Consider the following 23,884-nt stretch of genomic DNA (forward strand, 5'->3'; position numbering starts at 1 on the left):
CATGGAGTGCTTAGTAAAAAAAACAGCATGATATGTATAAGGCTGGTTTAGAGCTTGAATAAACTCTGTTGGACAGTAGCCAGCAGTGTAGACTTGTGTTGTGTGCAATGAGGTTTTAATTCTTTTTACAAATGTATTTAGACTGTAATGTACAACCTATATTAAACATAATAACAGGTGAGTTTTACACCTTTGTGACACAGTTCTGACTCAACTGAACAACATAATAGATGCTTGGTGCAGGCCTGTTGTACACAGATGTTTTCAGTTGTGTAGTTTTCTGTTTATCTGCAGAAAGTTAAGATCACACATCACATAACTCGTTTTGTAAGAGCTGGGTTATAAATGTGTTGGATTGGCTTCGTTGTTTTCTCCTCTTTCATGTCTGAGTGAATTGCTGAAATTAATAACATCAGTGGATACACGCTGAACACAAGACTTTTCCAGGCATCGGGCAGAAAGCTTGGCCAGGTTTCAGTGCAGGAGGCAGCCTCTTATGTTGCTCATACCAAGCAGGAGCCATGTTATCAGCTTCCTTCTCCCATCTGTCATCATCCCTCCATCAGAGGAGGGTCTCTCTCTCTCTCTCTCTCTCTCTCTCTGTGTGTACAGTGCATGAATGCAGAGGAACAGATCTGTAAAGTTTCCATCTGTCTAAATTCTTCAAACAAAGCACAGATTTATTACAAGAACTTTATTCAGTACTGAATTGTACAGAGATTTGTTACAACTTCTATAGCAATAGACTTTCATTATACATTCTGATAAATAAATAGGGTCTGCCTCACTCGGAGGCTGGTATGGACTATATACACTTCTTGACTGGCCACTGTAGAACTGTGAATGTTCCACCACAAGTCAACAAAACTATTAGGCCGAAAAAATCCCTAAACATATAAATACATAAAAACCATGTGGGGAGTAATGATCTGCTACAGCGGTGTTCACACTGGAACCACACAATTAAACAAATAGTTCAACCAAAGCTCTGTTGTTAGTGGAGCCCTGTGCTCTTAATGCTGCCACCCCTGTAATCTCTCTAGTAAAAAAAAAGAAAAGAAAGGACGTATTATTAATATATCACCCAACAGACCTCATCTGATCAAATTTGCATTAGTCCTGTGTGCTTCATTCTTCCAGGTTAATTTCCCCTCCTCATGTTTTTCTCTTTTTTCTTGTTTTTCTTGCAGACAGGAGCTGCAGCAGTCAATAGCTCGGCAACAATCTTCTGTTACAGCATCTTATGTGTTAGTCATCTTTGGTGATAATCCTGATGTTTTGATCTGTTTAACTGACGTAATCCATGTGAACAGATGTGGTGTTATATTGTACTTTAGCCTGGTGGTGGGTGAACAGATCAGGAAGCAAGAGGAGAGATGCAATACAACATTTTACAGGTCTTTGACTCGTTCAGCTATATAAGTAGTTATCAGCAAGCTTCTATAGACATTAGACATTTGTGACATGGACTCTTTTTCACTAACATCTGTAACACAGTGGTTTTTTTCCACAGCAGTTTTCTTTCATTAATGTTTCTGAAAAGCCCAGATGTTCCATGGTGGTATAATCTGATGGTAAACGTCAAACACCATGTCATGCAGGAATTTTGGGGATTTCAACTTCAAAATGATATTCTACAAACACTGATGGGGGCTGCAGTAAATTGAAGTCATGCCGATTGTTGTGGTTGATTTGTTGACACTTGTGGTCCCTAGTGGAGACACCATGTGTATTTTCTATTCATTTGATTGAATTGTATTGACCGCTGAGGGGGCCGACACCTCTTGGCCAGTTAGTCTGGCAGAAATATAACTGAATCGAACAACCGGTGCATCTGTTCATGGCCAAACAAATCAACCACAACATGTTGTTTTAATAAAGAAGAACAGTCCAACATGGCTACACTGAGCTAGTTTTATTTTCTACATAATGTCAAATGTGCACATGCACCAGCCTCTTTCTTCGTCATCATGTCCAGTGCGTGCCGCATCTTTTCCTGTGAAGGAAAGGCAGACCAGGAATAATGAAAACTAATATTTAATAGAGGGACATTTTCAGGAATGGTTGTCCACTGAATATGATGCCAAGGGAAGAGAGGAACACACAGGGTCTGACGACAACATGCAGCTTTGTTTAAAAGAAAGTGTTGAAACTGATAAAAGCTGAGAACGACCAGTTGGTTGCATCATGTTGCACAGAATCCAGATGTGAGTTTTCTGCTCACAGGCCACTCTGGTGACAGTGGGAGCTGCAGCTGGCATGCAGATTCATATGGCACAGTTTAAAGCTAAAATATACTGGAAAAGAGAGGAAGGCTGTGTTCTGATTATGTGAGTGTCATCCACCCATCTACAAACTGCTGTCTGTTTTTTACTACACAGCTGTTTACCAGCAGCTTAATCCCAGCTCATTATAAAACAGAGAGTACTTGTCCCATAAGAATGTCCCCGACATCCGGTGTCCATGCAAAGGACATAACGACTGGAGCAGTTAAAAGAAGAAAGACTGAAATAGACACAAAGAATAAAGAACAGAGCTGCAGCAGCTGGAATAAGACTCAAACAGTCCAACACATGTTCAACTGAAATCATAGTCATATTGCCAGAGAGCAAATACATCTTGAAACATGACAATGCAACATTCAACCCACTGTGATGAAGTAGAGTCTGCATGTAGGTTTTGTTCTGTGACTCAGCTCTATGGTCTCTCACGTGTGCTCGGAGATGACAGATTTTTCCTAATACATTACTGGTGCTGAGGTATGTAGTGAGGGGATATAACCACTGTGCACAGCTTGAGGCTCAGCCCTTACGGCAGACCTCCTCCACCTCCTCCACCTCCTCCCCCTCCTGCGTTTCACTGATGTCAGCATTCGGCCACCCCCCCTGCTCTGAACACTGGCAGTCTGTCGGCGTGTATTCCCCTCAGCTCGCCCTCCATACAGAGCTGCGATTCTGTGCCTTGCCGTCGCAGCACAACAGCTACCTTCTTTTCCTCATGCTGGTCTCCAAGTGGCCCAGTTCCTCGTAGGACTGGTAGAAGACTTCCAGTTCGTGGCAGCCCCAGCCCCTCCAGACACACAGGCACCACTCCATGTTTTCCTTATGAAAGCCACATACAACTGTGTCCTTTGCCACCACTGCTGCCTCCTCCAGGATCCTGAGAGAAAGGGAGAGAAGTAGGGAGGGAGTGAGGGACGCGTAAAAAGAGATCGATCTGCGAGGAGAAAGAGAGAGTGATGCAGAGCGGAGAGGGAGCTAAAGTTGGTGGGACATCTCGGTGCACTGTAATTAGCTTTTCCTGGAAACTAGAGGGCAGTTCAAGGAAGCGGCTCGTTGGAAAGCCACGAAGGATTCTGAATATACTGTCAGCACTGAAGTTACTGTTTGTTCAAGAGCTGGTTACGAACTAAACTCCTGCGCTTCTCTGTTCAAAGGGTCAAAGAACAAGGTTATACACTGTACATGGGACAAGTCTTCTTTTGAACTGAGTCTAATTTATGAAGGCTGTGACACAAAGCATTCTGGGAGGAAGGAAAGGCTTCTGGTGACCCTTTATCCTGAGCTCAGCCACCCATGTATCATACAGAACAACCCTGAATTATGTTCTTCCATTGTTGTTTCATCTTTCTGAAGTGTGTCATTATCCTCTTCAGTTCTGTGATATACAGCCACGTGATCAGCGCCACAGGCCGGCGAGGCTGCGCTCCGTGACGTCACAGAGAGCTGGAGGAGATGTCGAGGCCACACGTGAACTAACAAACACATTAAACCATAATGTTACACTTGTATTGGAGTAACACGGCTCAGTCAGAGTGGTCAGGCAGTGTGATGTCAGAACAACATCAGCAGCTATGAACTATAAAGAAGGCCCACAGGCCTCATGACCCCTCCCTTGACCTCCACTATGACCTCTCAACATGTTGCCTCTGTTACAGGTGCACCATGTAATAGCTGCTTATTAAGGTCCAAATTTTAGGTGGCCCTTTTATTGCCTGTTGCTAAAAGGCAAGGCCCCTTTGTTGCAGCTCACACAGAAGTCCTTTCTGCACAGGACCAGCTGCTGGCTGCTTTACAGGAATAATTACAGGCCCAGCGAAGCACCATAAGTACATGATGAAGGATCTTTCTACGCTTTATTGAGGCTGCATCAGTAAATGAACATATAGCTCTTTGGCTGTCCTCCCCCAGGGGTGAAGGGCTTCCAGCAGAGCTCAAAGTGGGCTCCATGCAGGTGGAGGAAAGCACTCACTCACCTTTAATGTGAATAGAGGAACATGAAGCCTGACAACTACGCACAGCAAAACAAAGCTCTTAATTGTTATTTGGACATAAAAGGTATTCTTAATGGATCAAATCCATCTCACTAAAGCAATAGAAGAATAACATGATAATACATTAAAAACATAATACACAGAGTAGTTAGTTAGTTAGATATCAATAACCAGATTACCTGTACAAACTGTTTAAAGCAGGAAGAGGGAGACTGCAGCACCACTGGGGGTCTAATTCCTTTACTAATTCAAAGAGTCAAATCAAGACAGAGATATTGGAAGAATTCACTCTTTTATAGATTGGGACAGGATTACTTGGCTCGATAAAAAAAAATTGTCGAAATTGTTAGGACTTTACTGATTCAAGCCTGTGCAACAATAACTTGAATCCCACTTCACGTTTGGACAGTAAATGAACTCACCCTAAAGAGGAACATCCAGGAGGACTGAGGACTGCGATGACACGCCCCATCAGCTGATCACCATGTGACTGCATCTCGATGACAATCACGTCACCTCCACGCCTGGTGGACAACAAAACACACAGCTCATAAACATACATTCAACTTGTTATTGCATTTAAGTAACAGTGAAGAGGCTGCAACAGCAGTTTGATGAATATAAGTTAGTTAATGAGGTAACTGTTTAAGGGTCATGGGACTGTTAAGTATCCTAGTTAAATAAAGCTTCTTTTAGTTTTTATTTTAGTGATGTTGTGTTAATGTTCTGACTTGGTTTATGTTTATTTTAATTAAGCTTTATTTTTACTGGTAATGTAGCCACAGTGACTGTTGGGTATGCTGTGTTTGATAGGGTCTGGTCATTGTTCATGTGAAAGGTCAACTTGGAAGCTAATCAAATCTTACTACGTATAGTTGTGCAGTCTCTGGGGTATGTATGTGTGTATATATATATATATATTTATAAAAGTTACAAGATAAGAATCTAAATCTGTATCTCAGTCTACATTGTTCCACCCGAGCTTGCAACCTGATATTTCTTAAAACAATGCAACATGTTTACAATTACAATACAAATTAAGTCAGTCATGTTATATCATTAGCTCAGTGTATGGATACTGTATATAAGTAAAATATACAAACACATGAGTATCCTCAGCTCAAATTTGTTATATCTGAAATTTTAGTTACAGCTCATTACAGTGCAGTGACGTCCTATAAATAGTGATTATTGCTTTTGATTAAGTGGCTCTACAAATGATTACTATCAAGTGACTGACATGTTGGAAAAGCGTTAAAATGCAGATAAATTCCTCAAGTTTTAATGGTGCAAGAACAGGAATGTTTCTCTCTCTGTTGATCAGCTTATGTCAATTATTTCACAGCACATATTATTATATCCAGTAAACACAGAACCAGTTTGTATGTTTTTCAGTATGTGTTGATGCATTTATTTCACTACTAACACAGTGTACAAGGTCCAGTCTGTAACTTGTTTACCAAGCCTTTAAAACTCTGATGCTGTAGATGTGTGGTATTAATACCTTTATTTGCCCTGTCCTCATTTACACTGCATCATATTTATATTCACTTGCTGCTATAACTCTAAATCGTAGCTGCTGTCTGTATGGTGTTTATTAGGTGTTCACTGTTTGTACCTGGGGATCCACAGAGTCCCATTGACAGGCAGCACACTGAAGGCTTGCAGCTGAGGCACTGTGGGGTTCACAGTCTCTGCTGAGTCTGGATCAGGATTGGTGGATGCCTGCTGGTCCTTGGCACCGCCTGTCCCTTCCTGGTCAGCCGACCATGCCGCGCTGCTGTGGGTGGCTGACGAGCCGAGGTCGACGGCGCTGGCACTGTCTGAACTCGGTGGCTCCAGGGAGCAGTTGGATAATATGGAGCAGTAGTCTGTCAGTGAGTCCTGGTGCTGGATGATCTGAGTGCCCGCCTCCTCACTGTAGATCAATGTCACTTCTCCATTATTCCGTTCCACATTATCTTCTTGGTCCATGGTCTTGAGGTCAGTGGCCGTCACCGTGGTAACCCCTGCAGGATGCTGCACAGTGAAGACATCTCGGAGAGGATTGTTGTCGCTGCAGCTGAAACAAAAAACAGCAAATCAAAACTCCATTATGTTTCAATAACATATAATGTTTCGGATAAAAGAGAATACATATGGAAACTTACTGAACATCTTTCGTCAGAGTGCAACTTATACATGAGCATTAGCCGACGTGAAGTAACAGAGCTATAGTGTTACTTGAAATATTCATAGATTAGGACGGTAGAGACCTCACTGGGAGGTTTACTCAACCGGCCCAGTATCATACAGTGTGTGGACCATCATCAGGAATGTGTCTAAATGTGACATAACTTCCTTAACACAGAGGGAAACCTGGAGAAACTAAATAAAGACACAGAGCTGGACTTCATGTAGTGATGTTGGTGTATTATAAACAGTTTGTTAAACCGTATTATCTCAAACTATAAGAAACTGTTAAATCCAGTGAGGTTTTTTCTCTGCAGCTAAAAGTTTGGATTTTCTGTCTCCACTGAAATCTCAGGTTTCAAACAATCCCCACAGAGAGTTCACATCGCCCACGTCACAAACACCTTTGTGAGTGGCTGAAAGAGCATTATTCTCAAACAAGATGGTTCCCGTGGGGGCTGGGCTGGTGCTGTTGGATTCATTGTTACAGGGACAGAACCAGTGTGTATTCTATAAAGTTCCTCCTCACTGCTGCACTGTGAAGTGAAGATGAGTCAAACTGTTTATATCACATACTGACATTGAATGTACTTATCTTGTAATGAAAAGCTGAGGTCACATTTGTTTATATATTTAATATTTAGTATCTGCACAGTATTCATGTGCTTATTGCAATGAAATAATAATAATTGAATAGACAACTTCTTCTCTTTCCCGAAATTTTATTTTTGTGTAAATACTTTAAACTCTTTAATGATACACCATTCATGTTGGTCACTGTCTTTTATCATCAATGTTGTGCTCTGCTACACATGTTATCTTATCTATATCTATGTTTTTTCCCCAGTTAAGAGGGTTTTTTGAAAGTCATAATAAGAAACTGCTATTCTCTCTTAAAATGTCACTAAATAAAATGTTATGAAATTGCAAAAAGAAATCCATTTATGAAACATGCTTTTCACTACATAAATTAAGTAAAAGAAAAATGCTGATTATCTTATTGTATCACCATGAAATAAAGAACCTAGTTTTGTAAGTAACTTATTGTAAGTTGCTTTGGATAAAAGCGTCAGCTAAATGAAATGTAATGTAATAGTATAAGATGGTTCATGTCACCTGTGCAGTGCTTGAATCCAGAATTTCAAAATAGCAAACTGAGCACAACAACAAATCGAGGTCACAATAATCTCATCCCTACCTCGGAGCTCTCTGCTCACCAACGACATGTTGCCAAGAGTTTTCTTTTGCTTTGTCTATGGCACTGATATTTTGTTTCTTCTGGAATATTTTACTTTTCAAAAAACATGTTGACAGTGTGTCCATTTGTGGTTTCAAAGCAACATTTAACATGTCAGTTTTCATAGCTGTGAATTGATGTGATCAGCGCTTGACGTCTCGGTCTTTCAATTCATAAACTAAACTAGACTTGATGTTTACTCACATTAACTTCAAACCACTTTTATGAAACAGATTCATGGGACGTCAGTTGGTTAGGTTATATCAAGATTTTCACAAAAAAAGCTTGGCCTCTCTTAGAGCCTACTCTTTGAAACACCAGGACCAACTCAGGAGTTGCTTTTTGGAGTCTTAGCTTGTGCCTTCGCAACCCTAATGGTGACGATAACTTTATCACATTTACACTAATAATGTGGATCCATGCTGCGCTCACAAACCAGCAGACTGACTCTCTAGAACAATGGCTGTGCTGATGCCTGATGCATTAGAGTATTGAAAAAATATAAATAAGCAAATGATGGAAAGACGTGACTGAGGCGGCTCATTCTGACCAGCTGTGGATGCAGAGCTGTTTAAAACTGTGGACAACATGGGATTTATGACACTGATGCACATTTTAGTTGTATGGTGATCTGCCAGTGTCTTTAATGTAATATTGTGCTTTGAATGGTGCAAACAGATTACTACTGCAGAGACTTTATAAATTCAAAGTATTCATTTCATTTGATCTTCCATCTCAGAACCTGCACCAGATGATGTGGCAGCCCTGTACGTTAAAGCTCAACTCACCAGTACTTGGCACAGAGCTCATAGGAGGCAGCGTGGTAGAGCAGCAGGGTGTTTATGTGGTCATCCAGGGTCCACACGGCCTCCTCTCCCCAAAGACTAAGGCTGGTTGCCATGCATACGATGGAAGACGGCGGGTCGTAGGGCTCCAACCTATGAACTGCCTGAAGACTCAGACAGTCGATGACCAGCAAACCAGGACCATTGGAAAACCATAACTGATAAACACACGGACAGAGAGGGGAGCAGCAGTTTATTCAGCAACTTTTTAGTGACTTATCAAACTTAATGTCACGCTCAAAAGATTCCTCACTGAAAATGTGCTCACCTGGGAGCCACTGCTGACCAGAGCCATGCTCCTGACTGGGTAGGGTCTCTGCCTGGGATCTGAGTCCTTCAGACCAAACACGGTTTTGTTGATGGTGTGTGAACACAGGTAGGTTTCCCCCTCCAGAGGAAGGTCCTCCACCAGGCTGTACACTGCCACCAGGCCATCAGACATCCCAGCAAACACTCTGTCCAGGCTCTAAAGAGGTGAGGAATAAATCTATTTACATGAACATTTAACATTTTTTTGCCCTCGCTTACTCTTGTCAAGGACAGAAAATGTCACACTTTGTTGAGCCCTATAAGGTAACTTGTGAATATGGGCTATACAATTAAAATGTGATTGATTGATTGAATAGTCCGGTCCGAGGTTCTCCCAATAGACTTTATTTAAAGTTTTGTGCAGAGTCAGAAAAAATCTGGAAAATGTATGATTATCTGCACAAATTCATCATCGTTTTATTGAAAAAGAGGCTTCAGTGGTTCTTATTTTTGGTCATTTTAGAACAAAACGCTCAGTTAATGCTGTTTCTTTGCTGGAATGTGGGGAACAGGTACGTCCTAGTATATATACTTGCAACTAACCAACATGAAACAACCAAGACAAATATTCCTATTAGATCTGTTCAACTCAAGCCTTAATATTGACTTCAACTAAACTTCAGAAGAGATTATGGTACAGAATTATAGATTATATCCTTCATCTAATGTGTCATGTTAAAAAGGGATCTTTTCACAGTCAGTTCACCCACCAATAAGTCACTCAGTGGTATAAAAATATGAGCATATCCTCTAGCATAATTGCAGTTGCACTGCCAGAATCATTATTTCCACACAAACCTGTATAGTGTCTATTTGCACACTGCACAAATGATAAAGTATATTTTACTGAGCTTTTGTTTACATTAATTAGATTTCCTTCTGCTTTAAACTAATTGCTGTATTAATGTGACATGTAAATTCCACCTAATTACATTGTAATGTGAAATATGACGATGCAGTATCATTTAGTCTAATCAGTCTGAAGATGTTATTACATTGTATTACTGTTTGGCTCATTAAAACTAACTCCAAGATATCAAACATACATACAGAAAAAGACAATTACATTTCATTGCACTCATTGATACCAGTCATTACAGTTCGGACAGTTGACCCCCTCTAGCACCACCCGCCCTGATAACACCTGGATTCAATCTGGTACACTTCAAAAGGTAACCAGGGTGCAGCAGTTACGACTGGGAGCAGGACTGCAGGTCAGAGGGGGCGTGGCAGCACAGACCATAAAAACACTTTTCCCACAAAAGGATTCTGTAGTGCCTCGCACTCACAGTCGTGCTACTGGCAGTGAGTTCTTTTAGGGTAATTATGAGTGACAGGTAAGCTTTTACTTCTCAGGGTGAGTGGTGGGGTGGGGGGAGGGTGGTGGTGGTGCTCTGATATGGATGCACAAGTTTACAAGGTGGCCTTTTTTGTAGATTGATTGGAGAGTAAAACAACTTAAAATAACTCACCCAATGGTGTATTGAAATGATTTCATTTCTTTGGTTCATCAGAGATGATAATTTATTGATAAATATGTAAAAAAGTTGCATTTAATGTATTTATTGATTGAACCCTGTGCTGAACAGGTTGTGTGTGTGAACAGGTTGTGTGTGAACAGCTGACCTGTTCTCCTGCTGGAACTGGGAACAGGCAGGTGATGATGGCAGGACAGGAGAACTGTTTCTGGGGTTGACTGAGTGGACACATGTCCTTCAGACTGAAGATGAAAACCTCCTGCTCCTGTGGTACAAACACATGCCAGACAACAATAATAAAACACTTAAAGTAAATATGTTGTTCATCTTATATGTATTTTTGTGAACGTTCCTAAAAACATTCTCTGCCATCAAAATCAATCAGATAATCTGTGAACCCTTATATTGAATTCATGAGTATGTTAGTAAAGTTCTGGGTTACCTGTTGTAGTAGGACAACATGGACATAAATGACACAGTACGTTTGAGTGACATACTTTCAAACTCCCGGAGAAACTTGGAAAGCTTTTGTGCTGAGAACTGAGAGAGAGTCTGCCATTGTGTGTATTGACCGAACCCTGTGCTACTCCTCATAGAAAACAAATGTGCACATCCTGGTTCCTGCTGTGAGGAGTGTTCGTCAGCCAACAATTCTGCAGCTGCTCCACAGTCTGTGCACCACTGACTCCGGGGCTCATTTTTAATCAAAAACTTTGGTTCAAAGTTTTTTATTAAACATTTATGTGACAACAAAGATCTCTTAAAAGAAGAAAGGTTCTCTACATAGACTATTTATCCAAAAGCAAATGTGCTCAAATGAGTTTGAGTTATGAGAATTTTAAGTGTAGGTTGTCAGCACCCAGCTGTGTGTGGATAGAAAAACACTGTGCTGGCTTCCTTACAGTTCATAGAACAACTGGCTGCCATATGTATAGACAGATAAAACCAAATAATTACAAAAATATTACTACGAATTCTGTAAATCTCCTGGGAAGCTGAATAAAAAAAGAATTGGTTCTACGACATGGTGTGTACCTCGGTGGCCATCCACAGAGTGTTGCACATCTTCATCTGACAGCTGATCCTGGCGCCTGGACAAGACATCCTCTTTACCGCCACCTGGCCCTTCTCCACGTTCACCACACTGTAGTTCCTGCTCAGCACACACAGCATCATGGTATGATCAGGCACTGGTTTCAGTTTCTTTGAAACTGTCGATCACTTTGGATTTTCACACACAGCAGTTTCAAGTGTTTATACTCAGAATCAAAGAGACAAAAAACCATGGAACAAGTCAGTTCTGCAGATTAGACATGTCAGGGCATTTGTTTACTGTTTGCATTAATCATCCTCTAGATACTATTGAACTTATGCCTTGTTGGTGAGAGAGGTCAGAGGAGAAAGACCAGACTGGTTGGAGCGCACAGAAAGGCTACAGTCCCTCAAATAACCACAATTGAAGACTGAAAAACAAAGCCTGATCTGATGAATCTGGATTTCTGCTGAGGCTTCAGGATGTTGGTGGTGGTGGAGTAATGAACGTATTTCATGTCACACTCTGAGTCTTTAACATTAATCAATCATGGTTTAAATGTCACAGTTCATCTGAGTATTGTTACTGACCATGTTCATCCCTTTATAGCCACAGTTTATCATCTTCCAATGGTAATGTTCAGCAGGATAATGCTCCATGTTACAAAGTATAAGTCTCATGAACGTGACATGTTCAGTGAACGTCATTGACCTCCTCAGTCACCAGATGTTAATCCAGTAGAACCTTTGCGATGTGGTAGAATAGTAGAATGACAGCATGAATGTGCAGTTGACAAATTATGTTATATCCTATCTTTATTCAAGAGCGTGGTTTTTCAGTTTGAGAGCTTGACTTGTTGAATTTATGTTCAGATTGCATATTACTTTTCATCAAATTCCTGCCCTTGTTTACATTTAAAATTTGCTCTGCTTCTGCTCACACTGTGTGCTTGCACTCAGATATACTGTTCGCATGGATTTCCTGCGCTGAAGCTTCAACCCTTTTTCGCACTCGGGCTGCTTTCTGTGCACTCGTGAATCGTCTGCTCTCAGATTTCTCCTCTGCTCTAGAATGCCAGGTGTAGTGTTGACCACTGGTCGACCAATGAAATGAATGAAATGATCCCTGCATTGTTGTGGGCGTGTTCCCTTTACTTCAGAACGTCCGGTGTGGGCGGTTACTCTTTAACCGGTTTCATCCACTCCCGCCCTCCACGGCTTTATTATATAGACTTCCCCTTGCTTTCTCTATAACTTTTGGAATATAGGAAGGGCGGGAGTGGATGAACCTCTTTTACATACAGTCTATGGGATGAATCCAGTTAAAGAGTAACCGCCCGGACGGGATGCTCTGAAGGATGCGGGATCGATACAGGGATCATTTCATTGGTTGACCAGTGGTCAACACTACACCTGGCATTCTATTGGTTGGGGAATTTTGACAGGGTTGTTGCACAAAAAAAATTTAACAAAAACATCCAAGAGCAGAGTGCACAGAAAGCAGCCCGAGTGCGGAAAAGGGTGGAAGGTGGAGCGCAGGAAATGTGTGCGAACAACAATATATCAGAGTGCAAGCACACAGTTTGAGCAGGAGCAGAGCAAATTTAAGTGCAAACAAGGGCTATTTGAGTGCAAGGGCAGGAATTTGATGAAAAGTAACACACAATCTGAACATAAATTCAACAAGTCATGCTCTCAAACTGAAAGACCACGCTCTTGAATAAAGAAAGGAAAAAAGCTCCGTAACAAATCTGCAGAAATGATATGATGCAGTCATGTCAACATGGAGCAGAGCCTCAAAAGAAAGTAGTGTGGTGTGGTCTTCCTAAGAACCTATATTGTTCTATATTGGAACTGTATTGTTCCAATGTTCTACATTTCTGATGGTGAAAAGAGTTTAAATATTTTTAGAGTTCCTGAATTTCACAATGGAAATCAGACACTTTTTGAGTCCCCGAATCCTGGGGAAGAGTCCTTCTGAGGAGGTCCAAGTAAAGCAGTTATCCTCATCCCAGTTAATGAGCTGGAGCGAGAGGCTGAGCTGAGGGTTAATACTCTGAGGGAACAGATCACTATACAGCCAGCACTGAAGGATTGAATAAGTGTGTGTGTGTGTGTGTGTGTGTGTGTGTGTGTGTGTGTGTGTGTGTGTGTGTGTGTGTGTGTGTGTGTATGTGTGACGTGTTCTAGGAGCTACAATGACTTTTCAACACTGTCATGCTCACATATAGCATCCATTAAATCAATCACAAGGTCACCAGAAAGACCTGCAGCGACACTTGATGTGCTTTTGATCAGATTATTTAATAAATAAGCTTCAATCCATTTGAAGGGCCTATCTGCTGAATCCAGATCTATCAAGGCATTTTTTTATTTGTGTCCATTTCAGTGACATTTCTTAGACGGACCACACATTCAAAGTGCTCAGGTCGGGCACAAACTGCATTTTGACTATTCAGTAAATATTGAAACCAAAGCAGTAAAGAATGGATCTGAAAAGATATGGTACAGATATTATCCACACTGTGACTTGACATGTGTCTTTTCTACTGCAAATATGCAGATAAAATGTTCCATATTAACACTAAGCTTTAGTTGAAATGTGTGAAAAGCAGGACAGGTCTGTGAAGGGAAAAATGTAGTATGTCAGTCTTTTATTCATGGATTAAATCTAATGAAAAAAAGTAGGTATTAGCAGATTTACTACAGGGTTGAGACAAACCTGTCATCCTTGTCTCCGCTCCAGAACACAGCGCTGTATCCCTGCAGTTGGGACAGGAAGAGCTGCGAGTGGCTGTCACAGGACAACACAAACCTGAGGCAGGGGAAGCTGGGCTCCTGCATCTGCCTCACACACTGCATAGCCACCGGCCTCTGCACACACACGCACACACACGCAGACGCACACACACACACACACACACGCACAGTTAGAATCCCAATTTGAACTAGAAACTCCTGATGCCAATGCTATGATCAAGGCACCATTTTTGTTACCTGGGGAAAGCTACCAATAGCTGCAGGGGAAAATTGAAAAGCCCGAGGTAATTTCTGCTAACGTAATTTTTACTTTTTCCACGAAAGTCTTATACCGGAGGCAGCGAAAACTGCATAATAACAGAAAAGCTTACAGGGAACTAATATACGCCAGTGGTGTTATTATTCTATAGTAATTACATTGTGCAACAAACATTTACTTCATAATGATAAGCAGCAATTGTATTACTGTTGACCTGTGAGGGGCTGCAGACAGAATTATTCCCTCTGGTATTGGAAGCAACTTTTCCAGTGAATAGGGAGGATTTACTGCTGGGAGTTTCACAATGTCTTTGCATGACAAGACTCATAATCCTTTGTTTTCACAACAACATACAACCAAGCTGTAGGTGATGACCCTGCTTCCATGTGCTGGTGAATGTTAATTATTCTAGTATGTTTATGCTTTTTGATGGGTTTCTGGCTTCACCGCTATCCTAACCACACAGCGCACAAAGTCTGATCGATTAGTGTCCACAAAAAAATAAAAAAGGCAGGGACACTCACTTTCTCGGGCTTTGTGTCCCAGCATTCAATCAGCATGCTGTGGAGGCAGTGGAACTGAACCTCCTCTGGACTGCCCAGCACTGGTCGTATGCCTTTAGAGAGCTTCTTGGCTATCTGAAGCTGGTGCTGTCCCAATGCCGGCCTTCGTCCTGACAGCAGCTCATACAGCACCATGCCATAGGAGAACATGTCCACCTTCAGACAGCAATGATGAGAGAGAAAAAAAAGGAATATCAAGGTTTGGTTACAGAAGTTCATCATAGGAGGTCGTTCAAACCTCCAGTCAGATATGTATGCAAAGTTTTCACACATGAAACACAGCCTTTGGTTGAAATGAATGTGTGGCTTGGGGTAGGTTATGTAACACATGTCAGGAATGTTGATGTGAAACTGATATAATCCATGTGGGGGCATTGGAGCAAAGCAAAAGTAAACATGAATATGAGGGATACAGTAAAAGAGGGTTTGTAAACAAACGGCAACACTACATAGTCAAATCATAGCAAACCAAGATGAAACAGAAACAGATGTAAAAATACAATATACTGTACTTGTACCAGGAAACTGGGCGACTTTGAGCCTCCACTAATCAGCAGTTGAATACATGGCAGTGGAGACATGACAATGGAAACACTGATTGACAAATAACCAACAGCAACACAACTCTCTCTGGTCTTATCCCACTCAATATTTGGATTTTTCCTTGGACCAAGGATTGAATTCCTATTGTTTGAAATGGCCCTTGACTCAAATAAAAACATTTTGTTTATAAAGCAAAGATTAACTTTCCACATTCATCTCATCCTTAGAACCTATTATCTGATGCCTGAAATACCCCAGTGGATTCCTGCTCTGAGTGGTCACAGATAGTGACTGCGGGAATCAGCTTCTCTGGAAATTCATAGAATAACTGTCGAGGTAAACAGTTGTGCAATGCCAAAAACACACAGCTGCTTTTGAGGTGACATCACTTGGTCGTGGCTCCAGATACACTTGAGGTCTGTGGTGTGGTATGGTATGGCATCACAGGGGCTAATGAAAACAATGACATAGTCATAAAAGGACGTTCTCCTGACCTTAGTTTGATTAGTCTAGAAACTTTTCACTGTTAATTTTGCAGACAGTTTGAAATCTTGCTGCAAAGACACGGGACCTTGAACAATATATCTGAAATTCCTGTCCTACATAAGCTGCATATTTTCTTCAGACTTTGATTTAGATTTAGACTTATTAACCTATGTGGCATGATAACATACTGTATTATACAGAAGACAGAAGCCGAGTAGTGGAGTAGATAAACATCACTAATGCAGAGCTTGAGTATGAGCGTGGCCTTCACAGTTCTGCCTAAAGATAGGGACCATAAAATGGATGCACCACTTAACCCAACAAACTGTACAAATAACAAACTTAACAAATAATTAATATTTGAAAAGGCATCTACATACTTTCCCCACTCTCCTATTTACTTGAACATTATTAAAGCCTGAGCCACTGGAACAGAAGTCAGTCATTTCTTTATTTATTGCCATCACACACGATTTATAAAAAGTTCACTGATGACAACATTCACAGACCACAATAGTCAAAAGGCAACAATGGTTGCCTTATTCAAAAAGGAAAATGTATTGATTAATGTAAATGGACCTTTCTACGAAACTAGGGACAGTCCAGGTCAACCCTTATTCAAGGGTCTCTTTCAGATTGAGCCTCTTTTTGTGAAATTATTTTATGCATTGGAAAGATGTAAAGAGTTTCCCTCTGGTCTGTGTCGAACTCAATCAGCTGTGGCTTAAAACCAGCTTCACAATGCCTTTTCCTTGTGTTGTTACACCATGGAGCCATCTACTCATGGCCAGAACAGACATGAGGAGTTCTTGCATGTGAGGATGGTATAAATATGAACTTGGATCAGAAACACTGTTATGTCTCCTAGCCATAGGGCCAAACGTTGGCCAATCATAAAAGTGCTGGTTCTTTGACTATCATGTGGCTTTTTTTTAACAATAAGAGAAAACTATTGCTCAGATATTGAGATTACTTCGATCAACATTAAAAGTCCCTGATGCATTTTAAGACCCAGGGTATCTGGATGATAAGTATGAGGATTGTTTAAACTGGATGACATATGTCAATCTTAATTTGTTAAACCAGGTCTGATGAATGGAGTCCTGGGTGCATGTAAATGTTTTCACCTTGTTCTCAAAATTGGTGTTAAATGTTGTTAAATATCCTTTTCAATTATTTCTAGACCCACTGTGGTCTCAGCGCAGAGAGGGCTACCTGGTTGATCCTGCCAGTAGCATATGCTTGTCTCAAAGATTAAGCCATGCAAGTCTAAGTACACACGGCCGGTACAGTGAAACTGCGAATGGCTCATTAACTATGATAAACAATTCATGTTGTGGATTTTTAACCTGTACATTGTCCAGATAAAGATCAACGTACAAATACTTTCATTTCTTCACCTGGCAGTCACAGCTGGTTGGCAAGTTATCAGCCATAAAGCTGCTTGTCATTTCCTTTCCTTTTATGCTCTTCAATTCTTTCCTGCTTGCTCCATCATTATTCTTTCTTCAGCCTGGTCAGCATCTCATTAAAATAGTCAAACCTCATCAAAAAGTGAAATTAACGCTCAGGAGAGGAGAGAGGTGTTTGACTGGCTGAGGTCAGCCGACTCAGTGAGAGAGGGGCTGATGAATAGAGGAGGAGGCTTATGGGTAGGTTTGTCTGCTCTTTGAAAGCTTCCTCTCCAGAGGCAGGCAGCAGTGAAACTGTAAACCCCAGTAAAGCTAACTACCCTGGGGAGAGGAGAAGCTCAGGGCAGTCAGGGTCAGCCATGTCACACAGATACTCAACAATACCCATGCTCTGAGTTTGTTACATTTAATTCTGCCAAGATCAGTTAAAGAAATTGACTTTGTCAAATGACAGAAAAGTACTAATCAATTTGGTTAATTTTATTAATTCATTATTAAAGTTATTTAAGAAAACGTTAATAATGTATCATATTATTTTGCTTCTTCTCCAATGTGGCAATTTCTTTTTAATCATTGCAAACTAGATACATTTCGATTTTTACATTTTGAAATCTGGGTCAGACAAAACTAGACATTTGAAGACTTTTGGGGCTCTTGCCATAGTTATTTATAGACTGACTGATTATCGAATATTACTGAATACTGAACCTCAGCACAGTGTGGCAGAATGACAGTACCAATGTGTTTTTAGAATGTGTTCGTAGAAAATTCAAAATAAAACTGAAAGCTAGCATCATATATATATTTTTTTCTTTGCTTAGATATTTCCTGTTCCAGATCAACGGTTAGATTTTTGGAGGGAAACTTTTAGCAGCAGAGAGCTCTGGCTGCTGTGTCATATGAAAAAAAGGTTAAGTATAATAAGACTGTAAAGGTACAGCAGCCATTATAAAACCTGCATGGGTCTATGGTTTTTCTTCTTCCTTTACCATTAAAGCAGACATGTGGTACTAATCAGACAGTAAGGCAACATGCTGCAGAGAGGAAGCAGCCAGTCAAAACAATCAGCCCACTAACTGTAAATCCTCTGGCTGTAAAGTACCATACACACTGAAGCTGTTTCAATCCTAACACCTTCTGCAGAAACATGAGACTGCACATCATCAGATCACAGTCCAGACAGATTCCTGCTGCACTGTAAGACTCCTACATGCTGTACATACACTGCAGTGAGTGGGTCAAACTAATTTTACCATTTCAAAGATCACTCTCTATTATTAATTCTACATTGTGCCCTATGCTAGAATCAAGTGTCTCTATACAGACTTTCACATGTGACGGAGGTAAAGAAAAAGTCACACAGAGCGAGCGGCAGGATGGAGGCTGTGTCGGCCATGACGAGTGATCCCCTTTGGAATAAACCCCAGTCGAGTTTATTTTGAGTTAATCCTCCCGTCTTCAGTTTGGAATGCAGACCATGTGAGGCATGGACATAATATAAATATAATGTCTCATGGAGAACGGGGACATTATCAACACTGTCACTAGCAAAGTGCCCAAGTGCCATGGGTTCAAAAGTAAGTGGACACTTGGCTGATAAAAGTTGCTCTGTGTTGTTTCAACATCAGCCCCTGAGCTCACTCAGGGTTGACTGAGAGTTTACATTTAGATTGTGGTGGCGTCTTCTCTCAGTATGAGGAGTAAGTAGGTGGCAATGAGAGTGAAGATGATAATTATGATTTTAAATTTAAAACATTTTTCAAAGTGAAGATATAAGACATGAACCAAAGATGTCAAAGGTCGATTTGACAAAATCAACAGTTGGGCATACTCTGAAAAGGAGGTGTGCATAGGAAAAGTACAACATGTACAACAAAGCTGGTCCAGGAGCAAAAGTTCTGTGGATGATGAGAAAATAATTTGCATAGCAGAAGAAGAGGAAAAACTCAACAATGGACGTATGTAGACATGTTGCCAAGCCAACTTTCCTTGATTCCTTGTCAGATTCAGTTTAATGCATCAAAACATCAGACTAACATGTGTGCAGAAATGTTCTTAGGCACAAAATAAGTGCGAGTGCAAAATCGAGCGCACGAGCTAATTTTGTTCTCACCACCTTGTGTATGTTTGTGAATTGACAAGTGTGCGTCCGCTCACTGCAATTAGCATACTGTCACGCCTCTATTTCTCCATATAAGGACATCTGTTTTGTGTCTCATGAAGAGAGCGGTGAGCTGAACAGTTGAAGTTATAAGAGACGGCCCCAAAAGGTAAAAAACGGAAGAATTAAGAAGAAATAATTGTGTCAGAGGTGGAAGCCACAAAAGGCACACTTTTCCGTAGCGTGTTTAGCTAGACAATGTCTAAAAAAAAAATAAACCTGGGCTGCAAAAACTGAGGCGGTGAATACTGTTTCCCCTGAGGTTCAGACGAGTCAATTACCTGCGTCCCACTTACAGGAGAACAGACCAAACCAGAGGGGAAGGAGGCTTCAGTTAAACTCTGGGAGAGAATCCCCAAGGAGGATAAAAAGTGTTTTTAAAGGGTTTAACCTGTCCACACACAGCTCTTCCAAAAATGACGTAAATTTATAAAAATTTAGGACGATAGTTTTATGTTGTATCCATTATTATACTTCACATTGATTTTGCTGAAGCTCAAAGTCTAGGGAGAACAAAAATCTGTGACTGTCCAAATGTCTTGATCTAAGCATGTCCTCGTTTTACAGTATACACTTGCAGTACTCAGAGTGAATGTCAGTTTATCAGCCAATTTAAATTGTACAGTGCACAGTCAATAGATATCAGAGTTACAATTAGGTCCCAGAGTTCTTTTGTGTTTAGTCTCTGTGAGAGAGCGTTTTTCACCTTTTTCATTGTTTTCCCAAAAAATGATTCCTAGATTTTGGTGAAACTAGAATAACCAGACTGCGTTTATATGCCTCAACCAACCAGTGCAATTTTCGTGTAATTATTTCTACATCTTTTTTCCCCAGATTCATATAAAGTCACTGTGACCTCTGACCACTGAAATGTGATCACTTTATCTTTGAGTTCACGTGAATGATTTTACCATATTCCCTCAAGCTGATCTTAAGATATCAAGTTTAAGAAAAACAAACATACTTTGTTTTTACAAACATACATGACCTTGACCTTTGGCAACCAAAATGAAATCCAACCTTAAGGACAGAGGATGTCACACCATGTTAAAGCCCTATGAGACAAATTGTGATTTGTGAATATGGGCTATACAAATAAAATTTGATTGATTGATTGATTGATTGAAGTGAATGTTTGTGCCAAATGTGAGAGAATTCCCTCAAAACGCTTCAGAGATATCACCTTCACAAGGCAAAAAATGTGCTTTGTGAGGTCACCAAAAACAGTTAATGTTTGAGTCAAGTGAATATTTGTATCAAATTTGAAGACATTCCCTAAAGGCATTCATGAGATATCGCGTTCAGGAGAATGGGATGGACAGACGGACAACCCGAAAACGTAATGCCTCCAGCCAATGGCCGTCGCGGAGACATAAAAACTCAGGCTTATTTAGGGGGCCGATAAGTGTGTGCCATTTGTTGAAACTTGATTGATTTACAGGCTACACAAAGACATAACATTGATTAAAATGTAGCACCTGTCAAATAACATGAGTTAGGGTCAGTACCTTCTCGTCATACACAATGCCTGGTCGGATCTCAGGAGCCTGGTACCCTGGAGTGCCCTCAACGCCCAGAGCCCCCTCATGGAAGGATTGTCGAGAAATACCATAGTCAGATAGTTTAATGTTGATAGGATCCTGTACCTGGAGGAGGACACAGGAATGAATTAAAACCTAAATTGATAGAAACAAAGTCTATGTGCGACTTTAAATAAATCCTCTTTGTTCATAGGATTCACTTTCACATTTCAAATGTTTCTGTCTCGATAATGTAAAAACTCGGACAGCAAATCAAATAGGTTCTGGACTTTACTGTTCTACTCCTGACAAAGTCTGAAATGTTGACATGTTATTTGATAAATAGCATACTGTATATCTGAACATTGTTAATAAACTAAAATAAAAATGTTTTTCTTATAGTAATTCACACACAGACCTGCAGCGACCACACCAGGATGTTGTCAGATTTAAGGTCACAGAAGATGATGCTCTTCTTGTGAAGGTACGCCAGTCCAGCTGCAATCTGATACGCCACTCTGAAGGTTAGCATGTGACCAAGGGGCATGTACTTGGAGCCTACAAATACAAAAACAAATGTTCCACTGACATAGAAACAGGCAAACTTCAAGAGGGAAACCACATGATGAATATCCCTGAACGCACCATTGCCTTTGTGCTTCTCCTTCAGCACAGTGTTGAGGCTGCCCAGAGGGGCTAACTGCAGGGCAAAGCAGAGCGGATGGATGCTGATGCCCACCAAGGAAACGATGCAGGGATGCTGAAGAGAGTGCAACATACTGGCCTCCTGACGAAATTCAGAGAAGCTCCGGCAGACATCTGCAGACTGCAGGTGTTTCACCATGGTGTCTAACATAATGAAAAGGATTTAACAGTTATAAAAATGGATACAAACAACTGGAAGAGATAGACACAGAATACATCTGAAGCCAGATGGACCTCTCACATGCAAATTCCAACAGCAAGATATTTTTATCATATTTCTGCAAGTATGTCATGGATATATTGAAGCCACTGTGATGAAGAAAATAAAAATCCTGTATCTCATTATTATGACTTAGTATCTCATAATTATGAGATACTGACTGTGGGCGGGGCGCAACAGAGCAGGGAAGCCGTGGTTGAGAGGCTGCGGTCAGGACAGCCGCCTGTCTCGCGGAAGTGGGCGACTATGCATCGAGGCAGAGACATAACAATCGATTCATGTTTTCTGCTACGTTCATTGTCTTAGCGATGCGCTGCAGCTGCATAATTATAACCAGCGCTGCTCCAGGATCCGAACAGACGCTCATTAAAGGTCCGGTCGTCCTGTATGTGTCGGAGTCTTCCTCCTCACTTCCCCTCTGACCTGCGCCCACTTTACACTTTAACAATAAACACCAGCACTGATCCCAAGTTATTAGGACACGTACAGGACTGACGTTTACTTTGTGTTTGTTTGAGTTCATGAGACACATGTTTAAACACCGTGTGCACGCATTCCCCTGCTTCACACAACACGTTACGTGACGCGCACAGTGAGGACATCAGAGTTGTCTGTGCTCTGTTGTGCCCCGTCCACAGTCAGTATCTCATAATTATGAGATAGTAAGTCATAATAATGAGATACTAAGTCATAATAATGAGATACTATCTCATAATAATGAGATACTAAGTCATAGTAATGAGATACTATGTCATAATAATGAGATACTAACTCATAATAATGAGATACTAAGTCATAATAATGAGATAATGATATACTAAGTCATAATAATGATATACTATCTCATAATAATGAGATACTAAGTCATAATAATGAGATACTAACTCATAATAATGAGATACTAAGTCATAATAATGAGATACTAAGTCATAATAATGAGATACTAAGTCATAATAATGAGATACTAAGTCATAATAATGAGATACTAAGTCATAATAATGAGATACTAGCTCATAATAATGAGATACTAAGTCATAATAATGAGATACTATCTCATAGTAATGAGATAGTAAGTCATAATAATGAGATACTAAGTCATAATAATGAGATACTAAGTCATAATAATGAGATACTATCTCATAATAATGAGATACTAAGTCATAATAATGAGATACTAAGTCATAATAATGAGATACTAAGTCATAATAATGAGATACTATCTAATAATGAGATAAGTCATAATAATGAGATACTAAGTCATAATAATGAGATACTAAGTCATAGTAATGAGATGTAAGTCATAATAATGAGATACTAAGTCATAATAATGAGATACTAAGTCATAGTAATGAGATAGTAAGTCATAATAATGAGATACTAAGTCATAGTAATGAGATACTAAGTCATAATAATGAGATACTAAGTCATAATAATGAGATACTAAGTCATAATAATGAGATACTAACTCATAATAATGAGATACTAAGTCATAGTAATGAGATACTAAGTCATAATAATGAGATACTAACTCATAATAATGAGATACTAAGTCATAATAATGAGATACTAAGTCATAATAATGAGATACTAAGTCATAATAATGAGATACTTTCTCATAATAATGAGATACTAAGTCATAATAATGAGATACTAAGTCATAATAATGAGATACTATCTCATAATAATGAGATACTAAGTCATAATAATGAGATACTAAGTCATAATAATGAGATACTAGCTCATAATAATGAGATACTAGCTCATAATAATGAGATACTAAGTCATAATAATGAGATACTAAGTCATAATAATGAGATACTAAGTCATAGTAATGAGATACTAAGTCATAGTAATGAGATACTAAGTCATAATAATGAGATACTAAGTCATAATAATGAGATACTAAGTC

General features: G+C 40.1%; 1 protein-coding gene across 1 annotated transcript in view; it reads right to left on the bottom strand.

The window, feature by feature from the left end:
- Positions 1-679: 679 nt before the first annotated feature.
- The window catches only part of lrrk1 (leucine-rich repeat kinase 1), a 59,821-nt gene continuing 36,616 nt past the window's right edge, over positions 680-23,884 (bottom strand). The window contains 12 exon segments of the mRNA XM_035155617.2: positions 680-3,159; positions 4,696-4,797; positions 5,892-6,335; positions 8,471-8,685; positions 8,796-8,993; positions 10,463-10,579; positions 11,350-11,467; positions 14,069-14,220; positions 14,890-15,084; positions 21,039-21,176; positions 21,469-21,608; positions 21,696-21,899. Of these exon segments, the coding sequence (XP_035011508.2) occupies positions 2,982-3,159; positions 4,696-4,797; positions 5,892-6,335; positions 8,471-8,685; positions 8,796-8,993; positions 10,463-10,579; positions 11,350-11,467; positions 14,069-14,220; positions 14,890-15,084; positions 21,039-21,176; positions 21,469-21,608; positions 21,696-21,899 (2,201 nt within the window). The 3' untranslated portion in view covers positions 680-2,981.

This window comes from Hippoglossus stenolepis, chromosome 1 (genome assembly GCF_022539355.2).
Source record: "Hippoglossus stenolepis isolate QCI-W04-F060 chromosome 1, HSTE1.2, whole genome shotgun sequence".
Taxonomy (NCBI): Eukaryota; Metazoa; Chordata; class Actinopteri; order Pleuronectiformes; family Pleuronectidae; genus Hippoglossus; species Hippoglossus stenolepis.